Source organism: Larus michahellis, chromosome 2 (assembly GCF_964199755.1).
Source record: "Larus michahellis chromosome 2, bLarMic1.1, whole genome shotgun sequence".
Classification (NCBI taxonomy): Eukaryota; Metazoa; Chordata; class Aves; order Charadriiformes; family Laridae; genus Larus; species Larus michahellis.
Window position 1 is genome coordinate 76,763,975 of NC_133897.1, and position 21,058 is coordinate 76,785,032.

The 21,058-nt window shown below is 44.6% G+C and overlaps 1 protein-coding gene across 1 annotated transcript in view; it reads left to right on the forward strand.

Moving 5' to 3' along the window:
* F13A1 (coagulation factor XIII A chain) overlaps window positions 1-4,607 on the forward strand; it is a 77,642-nt gene extending 73,035 nt beyond the window's left edge. The window contains exon 16 of the mRNA XM_074576015.1: window positions 3,745-4,607. Within this exon, the coding sequence (XP_074432116.1) occupies window positions 3,745-3,911 (167 nt within the window). The 3' untranslated portion in view covers window positions 3,912-4,607. The remainder of the gene's footprint in view (window positions 1-3,744) is intronic.
* The last annotated feature ends 16,451 nt before the right edge of the window (window positions 4,608-21,058 follow it).

A 21,058-nucleotide genomic window follows, 5' to 3' on the forward strand; every position in this document is an offset into this window, starting at 1 on the left:
AAATATTAACACGTATACAGACTGTTGATGTGAAAGTGAATCAACTTTGTGGTAAAGTACATTATATACCCTGTAGCTTGAATGTTAGCCTAGTCCCCTGGAGGTTTGACACGAAGATTTGTAATACCTGTTAGCTCTGAGCCTGGCTCTGTTTGACTCAGTAGCCTTCAGTATCTTATTGAGTTCCCAGACAACTCAGAAATCAGGCGCTGAGATGTGAGGACAAGAGCACCAGAAGCCCAAGGGTCAGTGCTTCTTGCTTGACATCTGCCCATTGCCAAAACTGTTTCCCTGGATTCATTCTGGTTAAGTGTTTGGACACCATCTACCAAAATGCCCTCAAGGTCTCCACACACATGCATTGCACACGCATACATGCACGCTCGTCTTCAGACATCTCCAAGTTGATAAGAAAGCAGCTTATGGGGTTTTTTATGTCTCTTACTGAACATCTAAAGGGCTATTCAAGAGCTACTGCTAAGAAATAGTCTAATTTAACACGTGGCGATAATCAGACTAGGTGCTCATAGAAGCAGTACCAGGATCTGACCACTTACCACAGGGTTAAATTTATTCTATTAACTCCAGTCTATACCACGGGCTTTGCTGATCATTCTTCCTCTTTCTCTGCAGTGTAATTGTCACAGAGGTCCCTGTCCAATCTCTCCATGCAGCCCCAGGGGTACACTTAAATAACCCTTGCATGAGAATTATCATCTGGGATGGAGCCCTTTGGGTTTGGTGCTCATTTGCTGGATTCCCTGTGCTAGTGAATGTAATATGCAGAATGCTTGCCTGTGTTTTAAAGACCTGCTTACATCTTAAAAATAACTTTTTAGAAAACAATTCTCTTTTACCTTCTCCCCTAAGCAAGACAATTCACTCGTGTCTGGAGTTATATATACCACTTTTCCTCATGCTTTCCTAATGATGGCGATGGTATTTTTCTGGGAAAAACTCCTTGCTTATTTGCCATTCTTCTTCTCCTGCAACTTATTTCCTCATTGGGACCATAATTCTCTGCAATATCTTCATTGATTTCTTCTGGAAATGTTAATAAAACTTAGTTCTTTATACATAGTGATCTGTAAATGTAAACTGTCAGGATTTTTGAAAGTGACTAGTGATTTTTGCAAGTTCAAACTGAGATGCTGCAAGAAAACTTGCTTTTCCAGAGAATGCCTTCTGAAAATAAGTCTTGCCTGCCTAATGTGGTTCGGGTTGGATGCCCATAATAAGTGACCAAGAAAATGGATGCCTTCTGACAAGTAACTGCGACTCACTGGCCTACAGGCCTGAGCGTGGAGCCTCCTGTCCAACTCAGCATGCTGGAAATGCCCACAGTGGTCTCTACCAAGGCTTCGCCCCCAATCCCCTCTGCTGCTGGCACAATCGCTGCATGAGTCTTTGCAAGGCTACCACCCCAACCTGCCCTCCCACACACACACGTACACAATCTCATAGTCCCATACAAAGCCTTTAACACTTAAATTTCAGCCGGTGAACCTACCAGCAAGGTTCCCAAACAGATGGCAAGTCTCGCACATGAGAAAAATTTCTATTTCTAGCCCCATTTTGCAGAACACAAGAGCTCTGGAAGAGACTTGCTCACGGCCTCGCAACAAAATCACAGAGCTGCAATAAGCAGCCAGATGCTCAGACCTCCCAAACACCTTCCTCCAGCCTTGAGGCCAAGGTGAGGCTTGCCTTCTTGCCAAGAGCCTGCTGCTCTTTCAACTACAGCTAGGTGGCCACCCCAGGAGCGCAGGGCTTTGGGCAAGCCAATGGTCATGCCTTAAAAAATCGACTGGCCTCAGGCCATGAGAGATAAATTTTCAGGCTGTCTGACTTTCAGCCCTGGGTTTCATATCCCTGCATTAGACCACAAACATGCAGCATAAAGGAATAAAGAGTGACCAAATTGTACAACCGAGTATGTGTTGTCTGAAGTGGAGACCTGGGCTATCCTCAGATTTTCAGGTTTTTCTTTTGTTTTTATCTGTCTCTCTGACACATTGAGAGGGTCTTGCTGTCAGGAGCAGTGGTCTCCTTCCCTCTTGGAAAGCAAAAGGTTATGAGCATTGCACAGCAGAGTGACAGTTTCATGCTGTCTCCATTGCTTGGAAAGTTGTTTTGTGTGTGGGGTTGGGCATGTGATGGTCAAGTCTGACAGACAGGTCAAAAAACACTGAGAGGAGGTCCTCAACCCAAGGTACCACTGAGACCCTCAGAAGATAAGTGGATGTTCTGTGCAGCCTCAGTGGGCCGAGAGACAGGGCAATGCCACACCAGAGCTAGGAGAGACTGTCCTACAGACCATCTGAGACATCTCCCATTTCTTCAAGTAGAAAGCACAGCAATGCAGGTCTGGAAAGGAGAGTGGATTTAGAGTTACAAGTGCAAGAAGCAGCCATAGGCTGCTGGGAGAGCCTAGAACTGACCTGTTAAAGATCTCCTGAACAGGAAAGACACACACACTGTTGATTGCTTTGGTGACCACAGGTGAGTGGATCTCCTGGCTGGACATTCCTAGCGTGGGAACTATTCCCATGCATGCAAAGCAACATACCTGTACCTGTGGTTTTGAAGCAGGTGTCTCGTGGGAGTGAATCCTTCACAGACGAGTTTTTCCTAGGCTGTTCTAATAAATCAAGAAAGAAAGCATATTCTGACCAGCAATTCCATGTTATTATTTCAGCTAACTGCGAACTCTGCTACTATTTTGGCTCAGCCACCTGCTCACTAAAGCTTAGTTTGTTGCTAAGTGTCAAAATACCCTAAATCAGAACTGGTGTCTCAGCTAGCAACCAAGCAGCAGTAACACTAATGAGTCTGCAACATGATTTACATACAGGATCTCAGTGTCTGCTACTATGAGAAGAGCAACTATAGAGACTAGTAGGTCTGCATGAGCACAGACATAAAAATCTATCACGATTCTGGTCACTTTTTTTTTTTTTAATACATATTCAGGGGATTTAGAATATTTTAGCATCATATATCCCCTCCTGAATTACTGAAACTTTATATTCTTGCTACATAGGAAGTCCTAACTCAAGTCAGCTATATTTCAGCTATATTACAGAGGTAGCTTTTGGACTTTGTAGGGTTTTTTGGTTTTCTGTTTTTGACTAGAAATTAGTATTTTGACACAGGATAAAGCAAAGGTGCAGGTGGTTTTGGAAGTATTTGACTCTAGAAGTGTTATGGTCAGCAGGTCAGAATTTGGCTATCAGGATGTTTGGATAGCAAGCGTGATACTTTGCTCCTGCTTGGTTTACACTGCTTGGCTCTGGGTTGCTCTTCACAATTGGTTGTGAAGCTCATTAACATTGATGGAAAATGTTCATGTGTGCAAGGGGATGAGGCTCCAAACATCCAAATACTCATCAGCAGTGACTCAGAGACCAGAAGACATCATTAACTCATAACAACGCAAACCATGAGGCTGATGCTCCCAAATGCAATTTGAAGCCTGGCATGGCTGGGGGAATTCATGACATAAACTAACCACGGCAGGCCAGCACCACTGAGAGTTGAGTAGTGGGACCTACAGGGTGCATGGGACATCCACAGACTCTGACCTGGTGTTCTTTTCCCTGGTGACACTTGATAAATCACACAGGAAATGCCGGCATTCAGGTTTGACCTTCACTGTTTGAAAGCACAGAGGAAGAACTGGGGAAAAAAAAAAAAAAAGGATAATAATCCCTTTCCCTTTCTTTTCCTTTTTAAAACCAACAGGTTTGACCCAGCAGGCTGCTAAACAGCACAGGCCAGCTTTTCCTCTTCTCTCTCCGCCCCAGCGGGAACCGTCAATACCTCAAACTGTGCCGTGGTGGGAGCCCTGTCTGGCAAGTCAGCTGCTCAGCAGCTGGGAAGTTGCAAGCATTTGCAACCAAAGGGTCTGATTCAGAGAGGCTGGAAAAGCTGCCGGAGACTGGCAGGATCAGGGCAGAAGGGGCAGAGTGTCTCAGTCTCAGAAGGAGGGATGACGGATCAGAGCAGGGTAGAGCAATTTGCAGCACCCAGAATCAGCAGGAAAAAAACTACATCTCACAGGGACACTTGATGCTTCAGTTGTAAAACTGCACTCGGTTCTGGTTCAGCAAAGCATGAGAGCACTTGATGATATCTACATAGGAGGTAATCACATGCATGTCCACAGGGTGAAGCATGTTCATCATGCCGGGTGTATATTGAAGAAACAAGGTCTTCTAGGAGGAAAACTTGACATCTCCAATAATGACTCTGCTATTTGCCTACTGGATGGGAAGAAAAAGAAGAAGAGAAAGAAAGGAAGAGAGGGAGTGAGTGATCAAGGGACGGAAGAAAAGAAAGAAAAGAAGAGAATCCTTTGGGTTGGAAAAGCAGTTTCAAGAACTGAAAACAGTGTGACTTTCATCTGAGGATGGCTTTTGTGGAGGTTCTTCCATTCTGAGATTATTTCCCAAAAAGGAATCAAAAGATGGCCAACAAATTGTTTAAATGCATTAAAGGTGGTGGAAGTAAGTCACACATCAGTATTGTACTTACACTCTGCACCAAAGAAGGGAGGAATGCATAGCCTGGCAAATTCAAGCCTAGGTACAGCAAGCAAAACACCCAAAATAATTAAACAAAAAAGTCCCAGATCCTAAAGGTAGAAAAGAAGGAAGGAGGAGAGAAATCTAGAGTCGCTCTCCTGGGAAAGCTGCTCCTTTCCATACGGTTTGCAGAAGGTTTAGCTCCTCTAAGCAGTATTGATCAACATAAGGAGATACTCAAGGAGAAATCCTCTTCCCACTGAAGTCAACTTCACTGTTGCTTTGGACTTCAATGATGCCACAATTTTTTGTGTTCTGTTGCAAATGAAGTGCATGAAAATTCAGTGTATAAATCCTACCACAAAAGAATGGGCCAAGAGTATGGAGGGCCTGTTCCTCATCCCTCTTTAGAACTGGACACTCTGCACTGCAGAAACACAAATAAGTACATTTTTGGCATGGTGCTCAGAAAGATAGTCTCAGATATAGCCATCAGTGAAATAAAGAGTATTAATAATGCCAAATCTGTTATCCATAAATGTCTTGCTGTAAGAACAGGAAGCTGTATAAAATACATTTATTACCTCCTTTCTCCAGCACCACGTGATGTACAGTACAAAGGTATTTAAAACAGCTATAATTGGATATAGTGTAGCTTGAAAAAGTCCTGAAAGGGCATAATTACAATAATCAATGCAATAATGTGGGATGAGACCATGTGTTATAACTAGAGCTGCACCTTGATTCAAAGGATTTTCTCTCTAAAGCAGAGCCCTGAAATCCATGTTGGTTTGCTTTCTGACTAATAAGCATGAGAAGCAGCAGTTCCTCCATCACAGCTCTATTTGAGATGTTGAAGTCTGGCCCCCTGTCAGACCCACAGGCAGCCTCACGTGTTCTGGTGAGGAGCTGGAGAAAGAGCAGGGACTTCCTCAACAGAGCACTGTTCATTCATAACAAAGTCACCTGTGCTACCCACATCCATTAGACAGAGTTTGTAACACCAGGCAGAAAAGCAACTGCCTAAAATTTTCATGAACTGAGATATTGGTCCTTGAGACATGAATGGAAAGAGAATCAGAAATACCCTTGTGATGATGAGTCATGGGTTTAAAAGGATGCTGCCGGGTAAATATTTCTTTCCAGCCTTCCTCATTCTATTACCAGCACAACAGCTTGTCTTACTACACCTGTGAAAATCTGCAGGGCTAGATCCCTTAGCTGGCAAATGCCAGCTGGGCACCCCAAGCCACCGGTCCCTCTTCCACTGTTTTAAACAGACAGGAGAGACTCCCTGTTGGTCTCGGTCAGGTCCCGGTCCAGCCACATTGGTCAGCTATAGCACATCACCAGTCAGTCAACAGTAAGAACTACCTGAAGGTGAGGTGATGTTGGATCCCCCAACCTGGGCACAATGAGAGTGCCAACAAGAAAGCTGCAGCTAACATTTCCTTTGTGGCCTGCAACTGCCAGAGGGACCATCCTCCCAGAGCAAGTGCAGAGATCTTTAGAATTATCTCACCCCTCCCCTCATTGTGGCATTCATGCAAGCCTTGATAACAAACAAGTTTCATTATTTTGGAGTTCCGTGATAATTCAATGGAAAAGATTTTGTCACACCCTTTGCGTGAGTCCCAGTACCACTGTATTTTCCAAAACATCGTACATAGCTGTGTGAATGTCCAGCTATGTCCAGTTCAACAAACAATCCACTGAACATCATCTACACACTGGGAACAGCCAACATTGTGTAGCATAAAGGCCTGTTGTCTGAGTGTTGTTGGACCGTGGCACGATCAAGGGACCCCGGTGCACTTCACATCAGTCAGGCTGCGGCCAGCACGGGGACATGAGATTTACAAGGCTGCTACTTGAGTTAAGCTGTGAAGACTCTGCTACAACTCACACCTGTCCCCAGATGACACACAGAAGACGGTAGAACGTAGAAAAGCACATTAACTAGGGCTGGTGAGCAGGCCTTCAAATCTAGCAGGTGAGGCAAGAATTTATATTCTGTTGTATCACATTCAGCCTTGACTGAGCAAAATGTTCAGTTGTAACTTGATTATACTAGCTTGAGGTAGAAGGTCAGATCACATTTGATTATGTTTGGATGATTCAAGCAGATTCTGCCCCTCTTGACATGGATCTTTCTGTAGCACGGAAATACATCCAGATGATGGTGAAGTGTCATGCGTGTCCTCCAGGTTGGATACCATGAAGCCTTTTTTGAGGGAGTATGGGGGAGGGGAGGGCAGCTAGTCCTCGCAGCATGGAGCTACTCCTCCTGGTTCAGTCAATGAAGTGTCTGAAAGAGAATTAACATTTTTTCTCATAGAGACAGACTTCAGTGAGGGAGGCTGGCAAATACAGACAGGTTGGTGGGGCAGGGACAGGAGAGTCTGTCATGTGAGAAGTGAGGGGGTAGAGAAACGAAAACTATTAGAAGGGATGGAGTTGGAAGTGATAGAGAGAGGGGCATGTCAGGAGTAGGCAGTAGCACAGGTGTCACTAATCATGGTGCAGAGTGATAGAGAAGGTTATGGAGACAGAGAGCTCTGCCGATGAATGCACAGATAGTGTCATGTGCTGCTTGTCCCTTGTGGGAATCACATTCACCAAGAGCAAGGTCCTGCTGGCTTCTGCTCTTTGGCCCTCCTACCTTGGTACAGACTGCATGAAGGACATACTACTGGCCTCCTCCAATCTAGCGTCAAGCCCACCATCAAGGTAGGTAGCACTGGGATACACCAAGGGTACCATGTGCATAGCCAGTATGGCCAAAATATGTGGATAAATTTCCTGCACCCATCAGTGGTGTCCCCCTGTGCGAAGGAGCAGTGATCACCACTGGAGAGGAAAGTTTGTCTCACTGGTGGTCCCAACACAGTGGGTACATCATACCTGCTGCATGCTATAGTGACACTCTAGATATCTTTAACAGCCGCAACTTGTGACGTGACCAGCCATTGCATGTCTCTGCAGATCTCTGCAAAGTTCACCTGCCCTTCGACCCAGAAGAGGACATGAACACACATACTTATTTCCCAAAGTGGAGACCACAAGAACCTCCGAAGGCAACCTTTCACATCCAGACATCAGTGGGCCACTGTTAGGACACATGCTCCAGCACACGGAAGGTGCTCATTACTGAACATCGAGACGGTGTAGCAGGTTATATAACAAAGGTCTAGATGCCCCCACATCCTATCTCCAGCAGTGACGCAGAGATGCATAAGGAATGCATATGTCCAGGGCAGATGTATATGATATTTTCTACTGACACCTCCCCAGGATTCAACTATTTTTTGCTCATGGCCTTTCTGAGTTGGAGGTTTCTATGTATATTTAGTAACCTCCAACAGTTATTAAATGGTTACCTCAGTCTTTCATGAACTCATGTAAATCATCAAGAGCTTCAGCTTCCTATGGCAAAGAGTCCCTCAGGTCTAGTCGCTGCTGCATGAAGAACTGCCCCTGCTGCTTGATTTGACTCTGTTTCCCACCTGCTTCATTGGTGCCTCCTCACATCTCCCAGGGTGACAGTAGGTCCTGGGATTGATGCATGCAAAAAGCTGTCAAGGCACGATGGGTATCAGCCACCTAATGCCAAGCAGACACCATCCAGATGCTGCGTGTTAATGCAGTGGTAGCAGCGGGCGTGCTGAGGGGCAGCATCCAGGCCTGGCCCTATAGGGAGCTTTCCAGAGGGGGTGTAACATCGAGCAGGGGCTTCCTCAGGAGGTGCATCTTGTGATGTGCAGTGTGGCTGCACTTGCAGCAGGTGGCTCATGAGGGGTGAGGACACAGGCAGAGCGGTGTCAGTGGGCGGCCCTGTGTGGAGCAGTGCCGAGACAGTTACCTTGACCTCTGTAGCCTTTTAGTTCACTGTTCCCTGCCTGCCGACCACTGTGCATTATGTCTCATCCTTTATTGAGACAGCAGGTTCCTGGGGTTGGGGCTCCCTCCATGAGCTGTGTTTTGTTCGATATCCAGCACTGCCATGTAGTGGTCCTTGACTTCTTGCTGGGGGATGAGTGGAGTGGCAAGGCTCCATCACTGAATGTTGACTCAGCATAGATTAAGGGGCAGGGAGGAGGGAGAAGCATTTGAAAATACCAAAGTCACAGCCCTCCCTTTTTCCTCAGGCTCTGTTTTCAACTCTCAATCCCTAAGAAAAACATTAATCTAAAAATAATCTAATAAAGAAGCCTTCCACATTGACATGTGAAACAATCTTTGCTCCAAAGCTGCAAGATATCATCAGCTTGTGGAGCCTGTCAGCAGGTCAGCACTGTGACTGAAGTTTATTAGCAGGGCTGACAAGGTTGTGCCGGTCTGCCTGTGCCAGCAGCAAATCACAAGGTTTCTAATTCAGAGTCTCTTATTAACAACAGTCCCTGTTCCTTGTTTTTATTTGTAGGACTGATTGAGGGCACTGTAAATCTGTAAGTGAGCAGTCCAAGGACTTGGGTTAGAGTCCAGGGGTCAGTCTCGGAGGAGAACAGCTTTATAGGTATGTGCGCTTCCCGTGACTCCCCTGGTTACTGAGATAGAAGCTCCGATAAAAAGAGCATGCGAGCTAATAGGCAAGAGAAGCAGGGCTGCCCACGAGTTACTGGTATTCTTAAGCTCTCTTGCCTCTAGAGAGTGGCACTCTTGGAAATACACGACTGCTGTCGTACAGACCTTATCAGATAAAAGGCAGTTTGCCTGCGAAAAAAAAAAAAAATCTTTATTTATTGAATTCTAGTGCTTTGTACCAGATGACTCATTGTCACACTTCTTTTCCCTCTTCTCACTGAACTAGAATCGTGTAGCACGTTACTTTCATCCATTGTGGCTGGTTGATAAGATGAAAGGACAAATTTTAAACTTTAAGACTTTTCTTATGCTATCAGAGATCAGGAACATCACTAAATTTTTCCCTCTGGTCAGCTGGTCAGCATTTGGAGCTGAAGAGTGCCATTTAGTATTAGTAGCCCCAGACCTGAAATTAACATATTTTCTAGAGTTCTTTGCATTGGTTCTGGGACCCTCAAAGTGGGGAAACGAAGGTCATTTGAAGTCACCAGCTCTGCTTGTTGGATTTTAGCCAAGGACATTTGCATAAATATCTTCCTTGGGTATGATATTAAAAAATCACACAAATTACAGTTTTGCCCATTGTTTCTCAGAGTCTCATCTAATTCTCTAGGAAGCTGGCAAGAGTACTCTTTGATTTTAATGAGAATTGGATAAAGACTCAGAATACAATGGACCATCTATTCATTTAGCAGGAAGTCAACAGAACACAACTGGCTTCAATAAAGACGTGCCAATTTACAGCATGTGAGGAACTGGAAAGATATTGTTCCTCAACTGCTAAAAAATACACTAACTCTACAATCACAGGTTGATATCAGGATTTTGGTGTCAAAACACTTGGATTTGAGCCGCTTGGAGCAGCAGGTGGGGTGAATAACAAAAACCAACTGAATATTGTTTCTTAATAAACAGCGCCACCTCTGTTATTCTTTCATGTTAAGTGTCAAAATCCCAAATATTTGCATATGAAACATTTTGGTGTGCACTAATCTGAAAGGAACATACCCTAGCACAGGCCTTCTAGTAAAGCCTATCCCCCAGCTTTTAGACCAGAAGCAGTAATATAAGTGTATCTGGCAGATTATGAAAGCTAGACAGACAAGTAGACCAAGCCCTTAATTAGAGGTCTCCAGACCAAGCCTGGAGAATTTCTAGATCCTGTTAAATTGCTTTATTCTATTTTTACTAAACGAGAAAAAGGTCCACGTGTGGGAGGCTGAATTTGTATAGAAATGAGATGGAAGACTAAGACAAGAGCAGTACTTTATTACGTATAGCTATTTTCCTTATGAAAAAAAGGTAATTAGTTAAATTAATTACTTTACTTATACAGACCCGTTATAATAGCTTTTGATCACGTTAAATAACGACACGCTGCTTATGAGGTAAAGTTCACCTAAGAAGAGTCAACACAGGTAGACATTTGGGCTCAAAGGGGTGGCTGCAGGTAGTGCACAGCAGGATTTTATGTAGATAGAATTAGGATAAAGAAAATTGATTTTTAACCAACCATGAGGACCACAGAAAGAAATTACCACACTACTTGAGGGAACAGAAGTGCAGTCACCCCCATGGGAAGAGAGCTAGACTTCATTTCTCAACGAAGCTGAATTTCACCAAGATTCAGTAATTAAACTGCTTTCTTTAACAGTCAGGGTATTTGCAGCCAAATGAATGTTTCTTCCTGCTTAATTGATAGGAAGACGCATTTGCATTCAATGCCTGTCAAGGCTGAATTACAGACGCATCATGCCGTTGTCTACTTAGAGGCCAACGACTGTGGAGGCGAATCTGAGCGCTCAATAGAAGCCGCAGGTCAAACCCCACCACCTCCACTCGTGTTGAACCCTAGTGCCTGTTCCTGAAACAACGCCATTAATTGCAGCGAGCCCTACCTGACTCTAGCTCTTCTCATCAACTGAAGGGAAATTCTGAGTTAGAAATGGCAACCTTCAAGGTTATGTGTTTCACAGGCAGCTTATCTGTGTTAAGTTGCACCGGTGTATGTTGAAGAAAACATTTGCCTTGGGCTCTGGGTCCGTTTGATCTGTTATTATTAGGGCCTGGAAAAGCCATCACAGGGAATGGACCACTGTCACACAATATCTGTGCGTCACAGGTTGTTATGAAGAACTACAAGGAGTGAGGGGATGGAGACATTTGAGATTGCTTGAGATTCACCCAGAATTTACATCATTCTTCAGGCGATGCAAAGGCAATCTCTGCTGTGCTCCTCTCCTCCAGGTTTTAGGAATTAAAAATGGAGCAGGTGATTTGCTCTGAGCTCTGCCCTGCCACCACCAAGCCTCTGAGCTGTCACCAGCTGGCTTCTTCTGGGATAGAAAGAAGGGGACACCGGCTGCGATGCCATCACTGCGATGCTGGTCGGGGCCCCTGGCTGCCACCTGCAGCACCCCAAGTTCCTGGTGCAGAGCGGAGCCACTGGTTGAAGCCCTGTACACACCACGCAGCAGGGCTGGTCATCCCACTGCTGACCACAAAGCAGACACAACAAGCCTTAAGGAGAGGAGGGAGGAGAGGTGAAACAGTAGAAGCTGCAAAAAGGAGTGAATCTGAGGAGAGGGAAAAATAAGAGGAAGGAAAGGAATAAGGAAGGACATGAGCCAGTTATTACGGCATTGCGGTGGATCGGTAAGGAGGAGAATAACTGTGTCTGGGAAGAATTACAAATGCTGTCTCCTTTCTAAATTAAGACTTGTAAACTAAAGTGAAGAAAATAATTGGGGGAAACAAGAGGCAGGTGCAAAGCAGGAGGCAAAGTGTGGCTGATAATGAGGAAGAGGATTCTCCTTCGGCTTGTGGAGGGAACGGCAGGGGAACCAGGGAAGCAGATGCTGCTTTCTGGCAGTTTGAGTGAAAGGTAATGTCAGGAAAGTCAGGAGGGGACAAGACTTGCCACTTTTTATGGTTTTTCAGTCCTCATAATGGCCTTTTTTATCAGATTACAAGATCATTTGGACTGGAGAAAAGAGTGAAAATGGATGTCTTGCCGCTTGTGCACAGAGGACAGCAGGACAGCAGCCAAGTGGAGGGATTCTAATGGGTCCCAACTGGAGACAGAAACACATTGGTGTGAAGAGACATGCCAAATGATCTCCCACAGCTTGGGTACCAGCAAAATTTCTCCTCACCTTCTCAAGACCCCTTGAAAATTTGAAACACTGGAAAATTATTTTCTGTAGGTTAAACAAGGAGACTAGTTCCCGAATGGGAATCTTCATGGAAACAGACTTTAGACAGCTGCTTAAAAGAATGTTTCCTTTAAAACTTTAAGTTATTATAAAATTATACGAAGGAATTGTAAGTTTAATTATTCTTTCAGAACTGCCCTGAGCTGCAAAAGGGGACTTGCAGCTCCCCTAGGTCTTCCTGCCCTATGTTCACACCAAGTAAAACGGCGATTGAAAGGTGTTAAGAAGGCTCTTTTGTAGCCCCTGAGGGAGCTGAAGACTAGATATTAGCCAAGCTGCAGTTGTAAAGCACCACCATGACACCTACTGGACCCATGACTGGAATAGCCACCAATTCGTCTTGCCAATGAGAGGTGAAGCAGCTAACTTGTAGCTGCAAATTCAGACTCTGATGATGTCCTGTTGGTCCAGCTGCATGAGCTTCCACACAGACTCGAGGCAGTGACACATACAGACATGGTCAGTACTTTTGCATGGAAGCTGTCCAAAGCTTTTTTGTGGCAAAGCTTGTACAGGAAAGCTTGCTGTGGAGCTGCCCATGGTCTCTCTCTGGGTTACTCAACATATTGCTGTGTTCAAGGGCAAACTCACTAACCTCCCTATCACCATAAACCACAAGGGAGATGGATGAGACCCTAGCTTCAGCAAAGAGCAACACTGACTGGTTGGACACAGATTGGGTAGATCCTCAGGTCATGGAGGACTGACATTCCCTGCACACATCAAGATTCTCTGCAGAAAAGAAGAATGTTATTGCTGAAGTGTGGAGGCAAACTCAACTTAAAATGCTGTGTCTTTGGTTTTAATCTGGGCCTTAACGTATGCCTGTGTCTAATGCTGTCTTCAGTGGAGCTCTCTGTGCCTCGGTACACGCTTATGAGATGCCAGTTCTCAAAGTATAGAAAGTTAAATTGAGTCTGACACATGACAGTGTTTTAAAAAAATCAGTGGAGATAAAATGCACCAGTGTAAAGTGGACTTTTAATGACACCACAGATCAAACAACACCCTCCTGGTCTTGCCAACATCAGTGATTGGCATGAGTCAGGGACTCTGAACGTATGGATTGGTTACATTAATGGGATGAAGCTGCAACACTTCTTGGAAAAGAACTATTTATTTCAAGGCCACTGAAAGGTACAGTGCAGCCTTCTCCAAGAAGCAAATGTCACCACCCTGGCTGCACCTTCCCGCAGTCAGCAAGACATGATGGCATCAGGTTGGCAGCACCACCTGCAGCAGCAGCTAGAATATGGCTCAATGATTCCTGCAGCCGCTCTCTCCCTCCTACGTCACTTTCATTCACGGACTTACTCCTTTTATATATTGCTTTTTTGTGCTTGTTAGCTAATAACCAGCTAAGACACAGTCATCTTTTATGTGATTCAAAAAAACATCCTAAAAGTAATACCCAGAGCAGTGAAACATAGTTAGCAGCTTGACAGATCCTGGAGCAGTTGTTCTGAATCTGTGTTTCTCCAGACAGGTTGTTAGAAAAAAATCGGTGCTGAAGACAGTATCTTCCATACAGTATCTTGTATGTGGCTTGCATGTTATCTCTTTAAAGGAGTAATCAGAATGATGAGCCACTTCCATAGGCCAGGAAGGATTCCCAACTCTTTCTCTCCCCCAAAAGCAGGAAGCACAAGACCACACCTAAAATCATCAACAATATAATAAAAATAAAATTTTCACTCTAATGGATAAGGAAGCAGGAAAAAAGATGCTGATACAGTAAAATTTACTGCCTTATATTTCAAGTACTTTAACCACTTGGCCCTCCCTTCCTGTGTCTTTAATAAGAACCTGGAAAGTTCTTTAATGGTGGCTGTTACTATAAAAACAAGCCAACAATCACTTGCCATAAAACCCTGAATCAGTGTTGATTTTTTAATCTTGTAGCAGTAAACCCAAGCCTTTACATGAGATGTAAACCTGATACGTTCTTTAGCCCAAGACACTGCTTTATCATCAACGCATATGCATCAAAAGGCAAAATTTAGCCTGGAGTAGATCTTCTTTTATGATCTTCCCAGCAAATATTACTTTTCTATCCCCTGAGGCCATCCAGATATCCTGAAGAAATTAGAGACAAAGTTAGAGTAATTCTCAGCTCGAGGGATTAAATCAGCTTGTTGGAAACCCAGGATCAAGGAAGAGCATTTCCTTCCTAACCCTGTGGGCTCCCGGTGGGCTCAGCTCTGGGGCAGGAATGAGCCACTACCCAAGTCCTTAATCACAGCTCCTGAGAGGCGGCGTATATGTTGTCTACTGCGTTGTATAGTGGTACAGCTCCTGGTTACAGAAGTCCGGACTAGTTTTCTCCTAAATTTATCATGTTAATTTAGACTGTGCGAATTTAGATCTCACTTTAAAAAAATAAAAAAAAAATATGCACCCCTCCGTGTGCCATGACTTTACACAATTTCCTTCCCTTTAAGAAAAAACAGTATGTTAACAATTCAGCCGGTGCAAATTTCACTTAGTGTCTGAAATATCCAGAATGTATTTCAAAATAAATTCTTTACTTCTGCCTAATTTTCTCCAGACCTGAAGAATAATGAACAGTTTTATGTCCCCAACCAGCTCTGTGGCTCCTCGGTGGAATTCTTCTCTCCAGCTTTCCAAGTTCAGTCACTTTCTCAGGATGCAATTTCAAGCTAATAGTACTAATAGTTCTGTGCCTGGCAGTCCTCTACAATCAAGGACCTGGAACAGGATACACAGGAGAGATGTTTGGTTTGGGTTTGTTCAGGTTTTTTTCGCCTCTTGTGGCAAATGCCATCATAGCCTCAGAATTTTTGGACGTTTGTGAAACTGTTTCTGGGGTTTGTTACATTGCTGTCTTCTAAGTCTGTGCATCTATGGTGTCTTCACCCTTGTACACTTTGCAGAGCTCATTACATTAATCGTTTGACCTTTCCTATAATGAAGTGAATGTTCTGCTACTCACACTACTGACCTTTCTGTACGACGCTTCCAGACCTACCGTGGGAAAACAGATCCTGATGGAAGAGCTATCAGGGGAGTTTTAAATCAAATGTAGTCCAAGGTGAAGAGAGATCCCGCATGGATCCCTGTGAATGGTAGCAGATGCCCGGCTCTGGTCCTGTCAGCCCACATGTGAAAGGACATGAGGAACGTCTGATAAGTAGCAGCTGCTGCCATAAGGAAGTGTGCTACAGTGAGTGAAGCTGAAGATGGTTCCTTAAAAACTTGTAACTGTTAAAAAGCAATGAATAAATCATAAATACAGTCACAATTTTCCACCCTGCTATTATTTTTAAAAATTCTGCTCTGATTGATGTGAGATTGGAACCTCTTGGCCTGAAAGTCACACTGGGTTTAGCAGAGGTTCAAGCTCCATCTTGGGGAGAGATGGCTGACCACCAATGCGGACCACCACCCAAAATGCATGCTGTGGCCGGTGAAAAGCCACACGGTGTGGCTGGCAATGCTTTATAAAATGCATTTTAATGAAGTACATGTCTGTGAACAGAAGCAGTAAGAAAACAGGAAGAGGAAAGGAAGAAAATATCCTAAATGTTGGAAGAAAAACACAGGAAAGAAAGCGGTATAAGTAAGAAAAACACATTATTTTGAAGTAAATATCTGAATGGGGAAAAAAAAACCAACCACAACATGGAGCAGAAAACCAGAAACATTATTGTTTTCTGTTGGTGGATTCTTACTGTTCAAGGAAAAACAAGATGTATTCCCACAGTGGATATCTGTGGGATCACAGGAGAGAAACAACCAGCTCCATCAACCATTCTTCTAACAGGCGGAAATCTCGGATGAAGCAAGTAACAGAAAGAGCCAGGGTGATATCCTGGGAGATCTGTTTTTTAAAGCCCAGGAGCTGCAAGAGAAAGAAATACAAGGTTAAATGTAGGCCAGCTGCAGAGCCAGAGGAGTCACCAGTGAGCAGAGCATGGGCTAGGATTTGAGACATTTGATAGCACTTCAGATTTATCTTCCACTTCATTGTGCTGTGTTTTAGTCCCACCAATGTGAAATAGAGCTCTTTCCTACCTACCAGCGTAAGCAATGAGAAATAAAGTAGTTTAGCACTCTGGTGGTACTGGTGTGGGTGACGAGTTATCACATAAGTGACTAATCTAAAGGAACTCTCTTTTTCCAAGTTCCTAAAAAAAATTAAAAGAAGAAGAAAAAATCCAACCCCAAAAACCAGTCTGAAATAATCTGCCGGTAGCTTTTGGAAGCTGCCGGTTAGACAATAGCTGAACACCGAGAAGGAAAAGGCCTGCTAGATTTTCCTTTTATCTGGGACTTCTCTGCTTGGGTAGCACCTGCAAACGTCCTACCGCTTGCAGCTCTTGAGCCCGAACACACTTGCGTTGCCAGACCTGAGTCACAGCAGAGCTGTTACGAGTGTGGTCACCTGGGCAGGCACCAAGATGAAACAAGCCATAAGGTAACATTGATGCAGTGCCATAAGCTGATGCTGCTGATAATAGTGCCAAGCTGTCTCCAGCCCAGCACTGCGCCTGCATCAAAGGCTTCTAGCAGCAGGTATGGCAATCAATGAAATTTATAACTAAATTATTTAGATAATATAAGTCATAGATAAACTATATAATCTATTATGTAAATTATATCATTAAATCTTATTTGTCAACTAGGAATTCCAGTGTGCATATGTATTTGACTGCCCAAAGGAGCAGGGAAAGTCAACTCCCCTTCTCAGCCATGTCCCAGAAGCACCAAGATGCATCTCACGCTCCTCACAGGTTTGAGGAGAGGGAGAGTTTCCTTAGTCATCTGCAGAGAGGAGACAATGACATTTCCTCTGTGGTGTCTTCACGGGGGAGCTTGGCTGTGTCTGACACGGGACCTCATGAGAATCTGATGATAACAGCCCCAGCAGCCTTTGCTGGCTGGCACCGTCCCACCAGCAGCAGCACTGAACACACCAGCGTCCCCCCTGCGCCTCTCATCTGACACAGTCCTGGCATGGGGGACACCCCCTACCCAGGCACACACCACCGAGGCTCCCAGCCATCGGTGGCTACCTGTGCCACCACATCTAGCAACGGCAGCCATACAAGCACATCTAGCAACCTGTTTAACTGGCAAAAAACTATGGAAAGTAGTAAAAGGAAGACACAAATATGGATCTTCTAGGAGGTTTCAAGCTGATTGCCCAGCTTTTCCTAAATTGACTAAGGTTTTCTTTTCATTCACAAAATTCTATTACAGACAGAAGAGGGTTTCCCAGCCTGCTTCTCTTGTAAAGGCACAGCATGTTAGCAGGTAGGTAGACTTTTTGTTTAAATAAGGGTATAGGTTGTCTCTGACATGCAGCAGATTAAAAGCAGTGGGATATGTTAAAACGATTACACTGCAGAATTCTTCGGATTAAACAATGCCCTTGTTAAAATATTTATAGGATAATAATTTTTCAGGGAAGAAAGCTAAATAATCACATTAAAGGCTTCCACACCTAAATAGTTTTGTTATAGGATGCTTTAAAATAAAATTTTTAAAAAAAAGAAAATTCTGTACCAACAGGAAACCCTAGTCTCAATTTTCAGGCTCATATCTCTAAGACTCCTTGTCAGATTAACCTCAGACTTTACGCACACAAAAATCCTCCCCTGGCTGGAGAAAATAATTGAAAAATTGCAAGGAGAAAGCAGCTTTTTTGCAGAAAGTCGGAAAAATTAGGTTTAGCATGTAAAGCCAGGCATAATCTTCACAGTGGAATCACTGGAGGCTTCTTAATATATGAAATATTTTTGGTTTTAAGCTCTATACCTCATAGTCTCACTGTATTGTATTTATAGACTATCAGACTGCTGGACTTCCTATTGTTTTTCCTGATACTTTTTTCCTGTTTTGAGACCTTCATTTGACGAAGGGGGGAATCCGAAGCCATTCCGGCTGTAGTAAGTGAGCGGCTGTCTCACTTTTGAGGTGCACGGCGCGGCTCTATCCTCTAACACACTCAGTGCTGACTGATGCAAGACGTTCCCCAGGTGTTCGCATCCGATCTCCAACCTCTGGGCAGCTTCACCGTTGGGGGACAAGTGCATTAGCAGTAGGACCAAGCTGGAGGGTCTGCATATAGCCTTCACCTGCTGGCCTGAAGGTTCTTGCTGGCAAAAGATACACCGAGCCACAACCAGTGCCATGACCTGTGGCAAATGCTTTTGTTTTTCACAGAGAGAAGCCTGCTCCCACCCAGTTCTTCCCAATAGTTTGTGAGTATTGCCCTGGTGCTGCTGGTCTTGGCTGGTTTCTTCAACCTGCTCAGCTGGCTAGAGGTTTCCCTTTATCAGAAGTGCAGAAATATCATCTGTTCCCTTCCAGCATCAAAACCAGCTTCTTGTTACTCTGGTGCAGGCTTGGCAGAGGTGAAATCCAGGGCCTTCCCTGCCAAGCTGGGAGGTGAGTTTGCAAAGTATGGATGCTTAGCAGGAGAGGTATGCTGAAGGTTTGCCCAAGCAGGTCACAGGCATGCTGACCCAAAATATTGCTGTTTCGTTTCTTAAGCCACCCAGCTCAGCCCCTGTTTTCGGTAACAGCAATTCTTGGAAGCATTTTTCCCCATTAGACGGAGCGCTTGGATGCCAGTAACTTCGTTATGTGTATCCTATTGCAACACAACACACTGCTTTAGTTCTTGTGCAGCGCTTTCATGAATTACATCGATTCTAGAAGAGTCTGATCCTGCTCTTATTGAAGTCAATGACAGGACTTCCATGAAACCCGATACACGCTCACTATCCATTTAATCGTTCCTCGGGAAGCAATGAAAATATCAAGTGGCAGGAGGCAGGCGAGAGAAACGCGTCGCGCTGACTCTGCAGCGGGTCCGTTCTCGAGCTCAACCCCAGCGTTAAAGCCGATCACAGCCCTAAAATGCTGTTTTGGTAGCCGGGATCAGCAGCGTGGCGGGGCTGCTGTGGTTCCTGCCCCTGGGGACCCCTGGCAGCTTTCCACACCACCAGGGGATTCAGCTAGGAGGTCAGCCGTGCCGTCCCCTCGCCCCGAGCTGCAGCTCAAATTGGTCTGGCATCCAGTACCTGCTACCGGGGAGATGTGTTTGTTAAGGGTAGAAGCTGATCTCCCCATGGTATATACGGCACGCACTGCTCTAGCTAGTGCCCTGCACCTAAATTTCCCATAGCCGTCCTCACCTTGCCTGCCCAGCCTGGCAATCTCAGCTGAAGAATTTCCCACAAGAACAAAACAAGCTGTGCGTCGCAGGGAACCCAATTATGATACTGGAGCGGGGATCTGGGCAGTAGGACTGCTGAATTTGCTAGAGAATTTCCAATAATTTATTCTTTCGATATTTTAGAGGAAATAGAGGGAGAGACACTGGAAAATGCACAGACGCCTCGTCGGTTCTAAGTAAGGGTAAACACCCGGGTATATTCACTGATATATTTAACAAGTTGTATAGGAAATCGCGAGCTGTTCAAACATGTAATTATGTGTTAACATGCCTGCCTAACAGGGTGAAAACCCGCAATGAGTCAATAATTGGACTATGGAATGCTTTTCTTCCTTCTTTCCCTGCAGATTGGAGGCAGCTTATACACCTTTATCTGTCGAAGTTAAAAAAAATAAATAATAAAACGACCTTTTAGGAGCCCTTGAGCAGCTTGGCAATTGTGTCCTTCCAGTTCTTTCAACAATCAGATAAACTCAAGCACAATGTTATTTCCTGGCCAGGGTAGTATAAAGCTACGGTTTCTCACATAACTTGCTTCCTTGTGCTCCTGAAACTCATACTGCACAGGCAATGCTTTTCCCTGATGACAATTCAAAGCCTAGAGAGCTTTGGTTTTTTACCCTATTTAAAAATAAATACATGCTAATTATAGGACAAAAATAAAAAATCTCCATTCTACTGCACTGTGCAATTCTGCTACTTGGCATGGGCAGAGGGTTCAGCGCACTGTTGCTGTGAGCAATGGGGAGGGCTGAAAAGGAAAAATCAATGCCATTTCTTGTTCAATTAAGTTCATTGTGATTCAGAACCACCTCCTCACACTGCAGAGCCTGCAAGAGATCAGTGCTGCAATCACTACCTTTTAGCAGCTTGCTTTCTCCGTCTGGACCTGCACAAGCCACTCACGGGCAGGGCATCACACTTTGCCCTGAGAAAAAGAAAGAATGGAAAAAAAACCACCCGTCCTTACGGGACCCTCTGAAATACATTGTCATAAATCATAGGTCTTCAGGTGGGCATGTCGCGGAGTGGGAAGAGAGGGCAGTTCCCTCAGTGAGTCATTTTATTTAGATGTCAGAACTACCGCTGTCTTTTTACCCTTCAGTAAAAAGTTTGCTCTCCTTGCTGCCTCGCCGAGAAATATCTGAAAGACATATCTTGCTGCTTGGTCTCGCTCAGCCTAAGCAGTGTGATGGCGTGACTCAAAGTCTTTTGGAAGTCAACAGAAAGATGCTGGTGGACCCTGCTGGACTACGGATCAGATCAGACACCCTTATGGCCAGCAATCAGGGGTTAGTAGTCACTGCTGTCAAGAGGTTATGACGAAGGATTTTTAGGGTCCTTCCCACCCCCTTGTCCACTTTATCTACCCCATGGCAATTGTAAAACAAACAAACAAAAAAATAGATGTGTTTGGAGTAGAATGGGGTAACCTGGAGAGTTGCGGATCCCAAGGCTGATCCTACTGAGGATGCCAAGGTCTACGATGATGCACGGTGCCCCCTCAGTGCCAGCACCCCACAGGC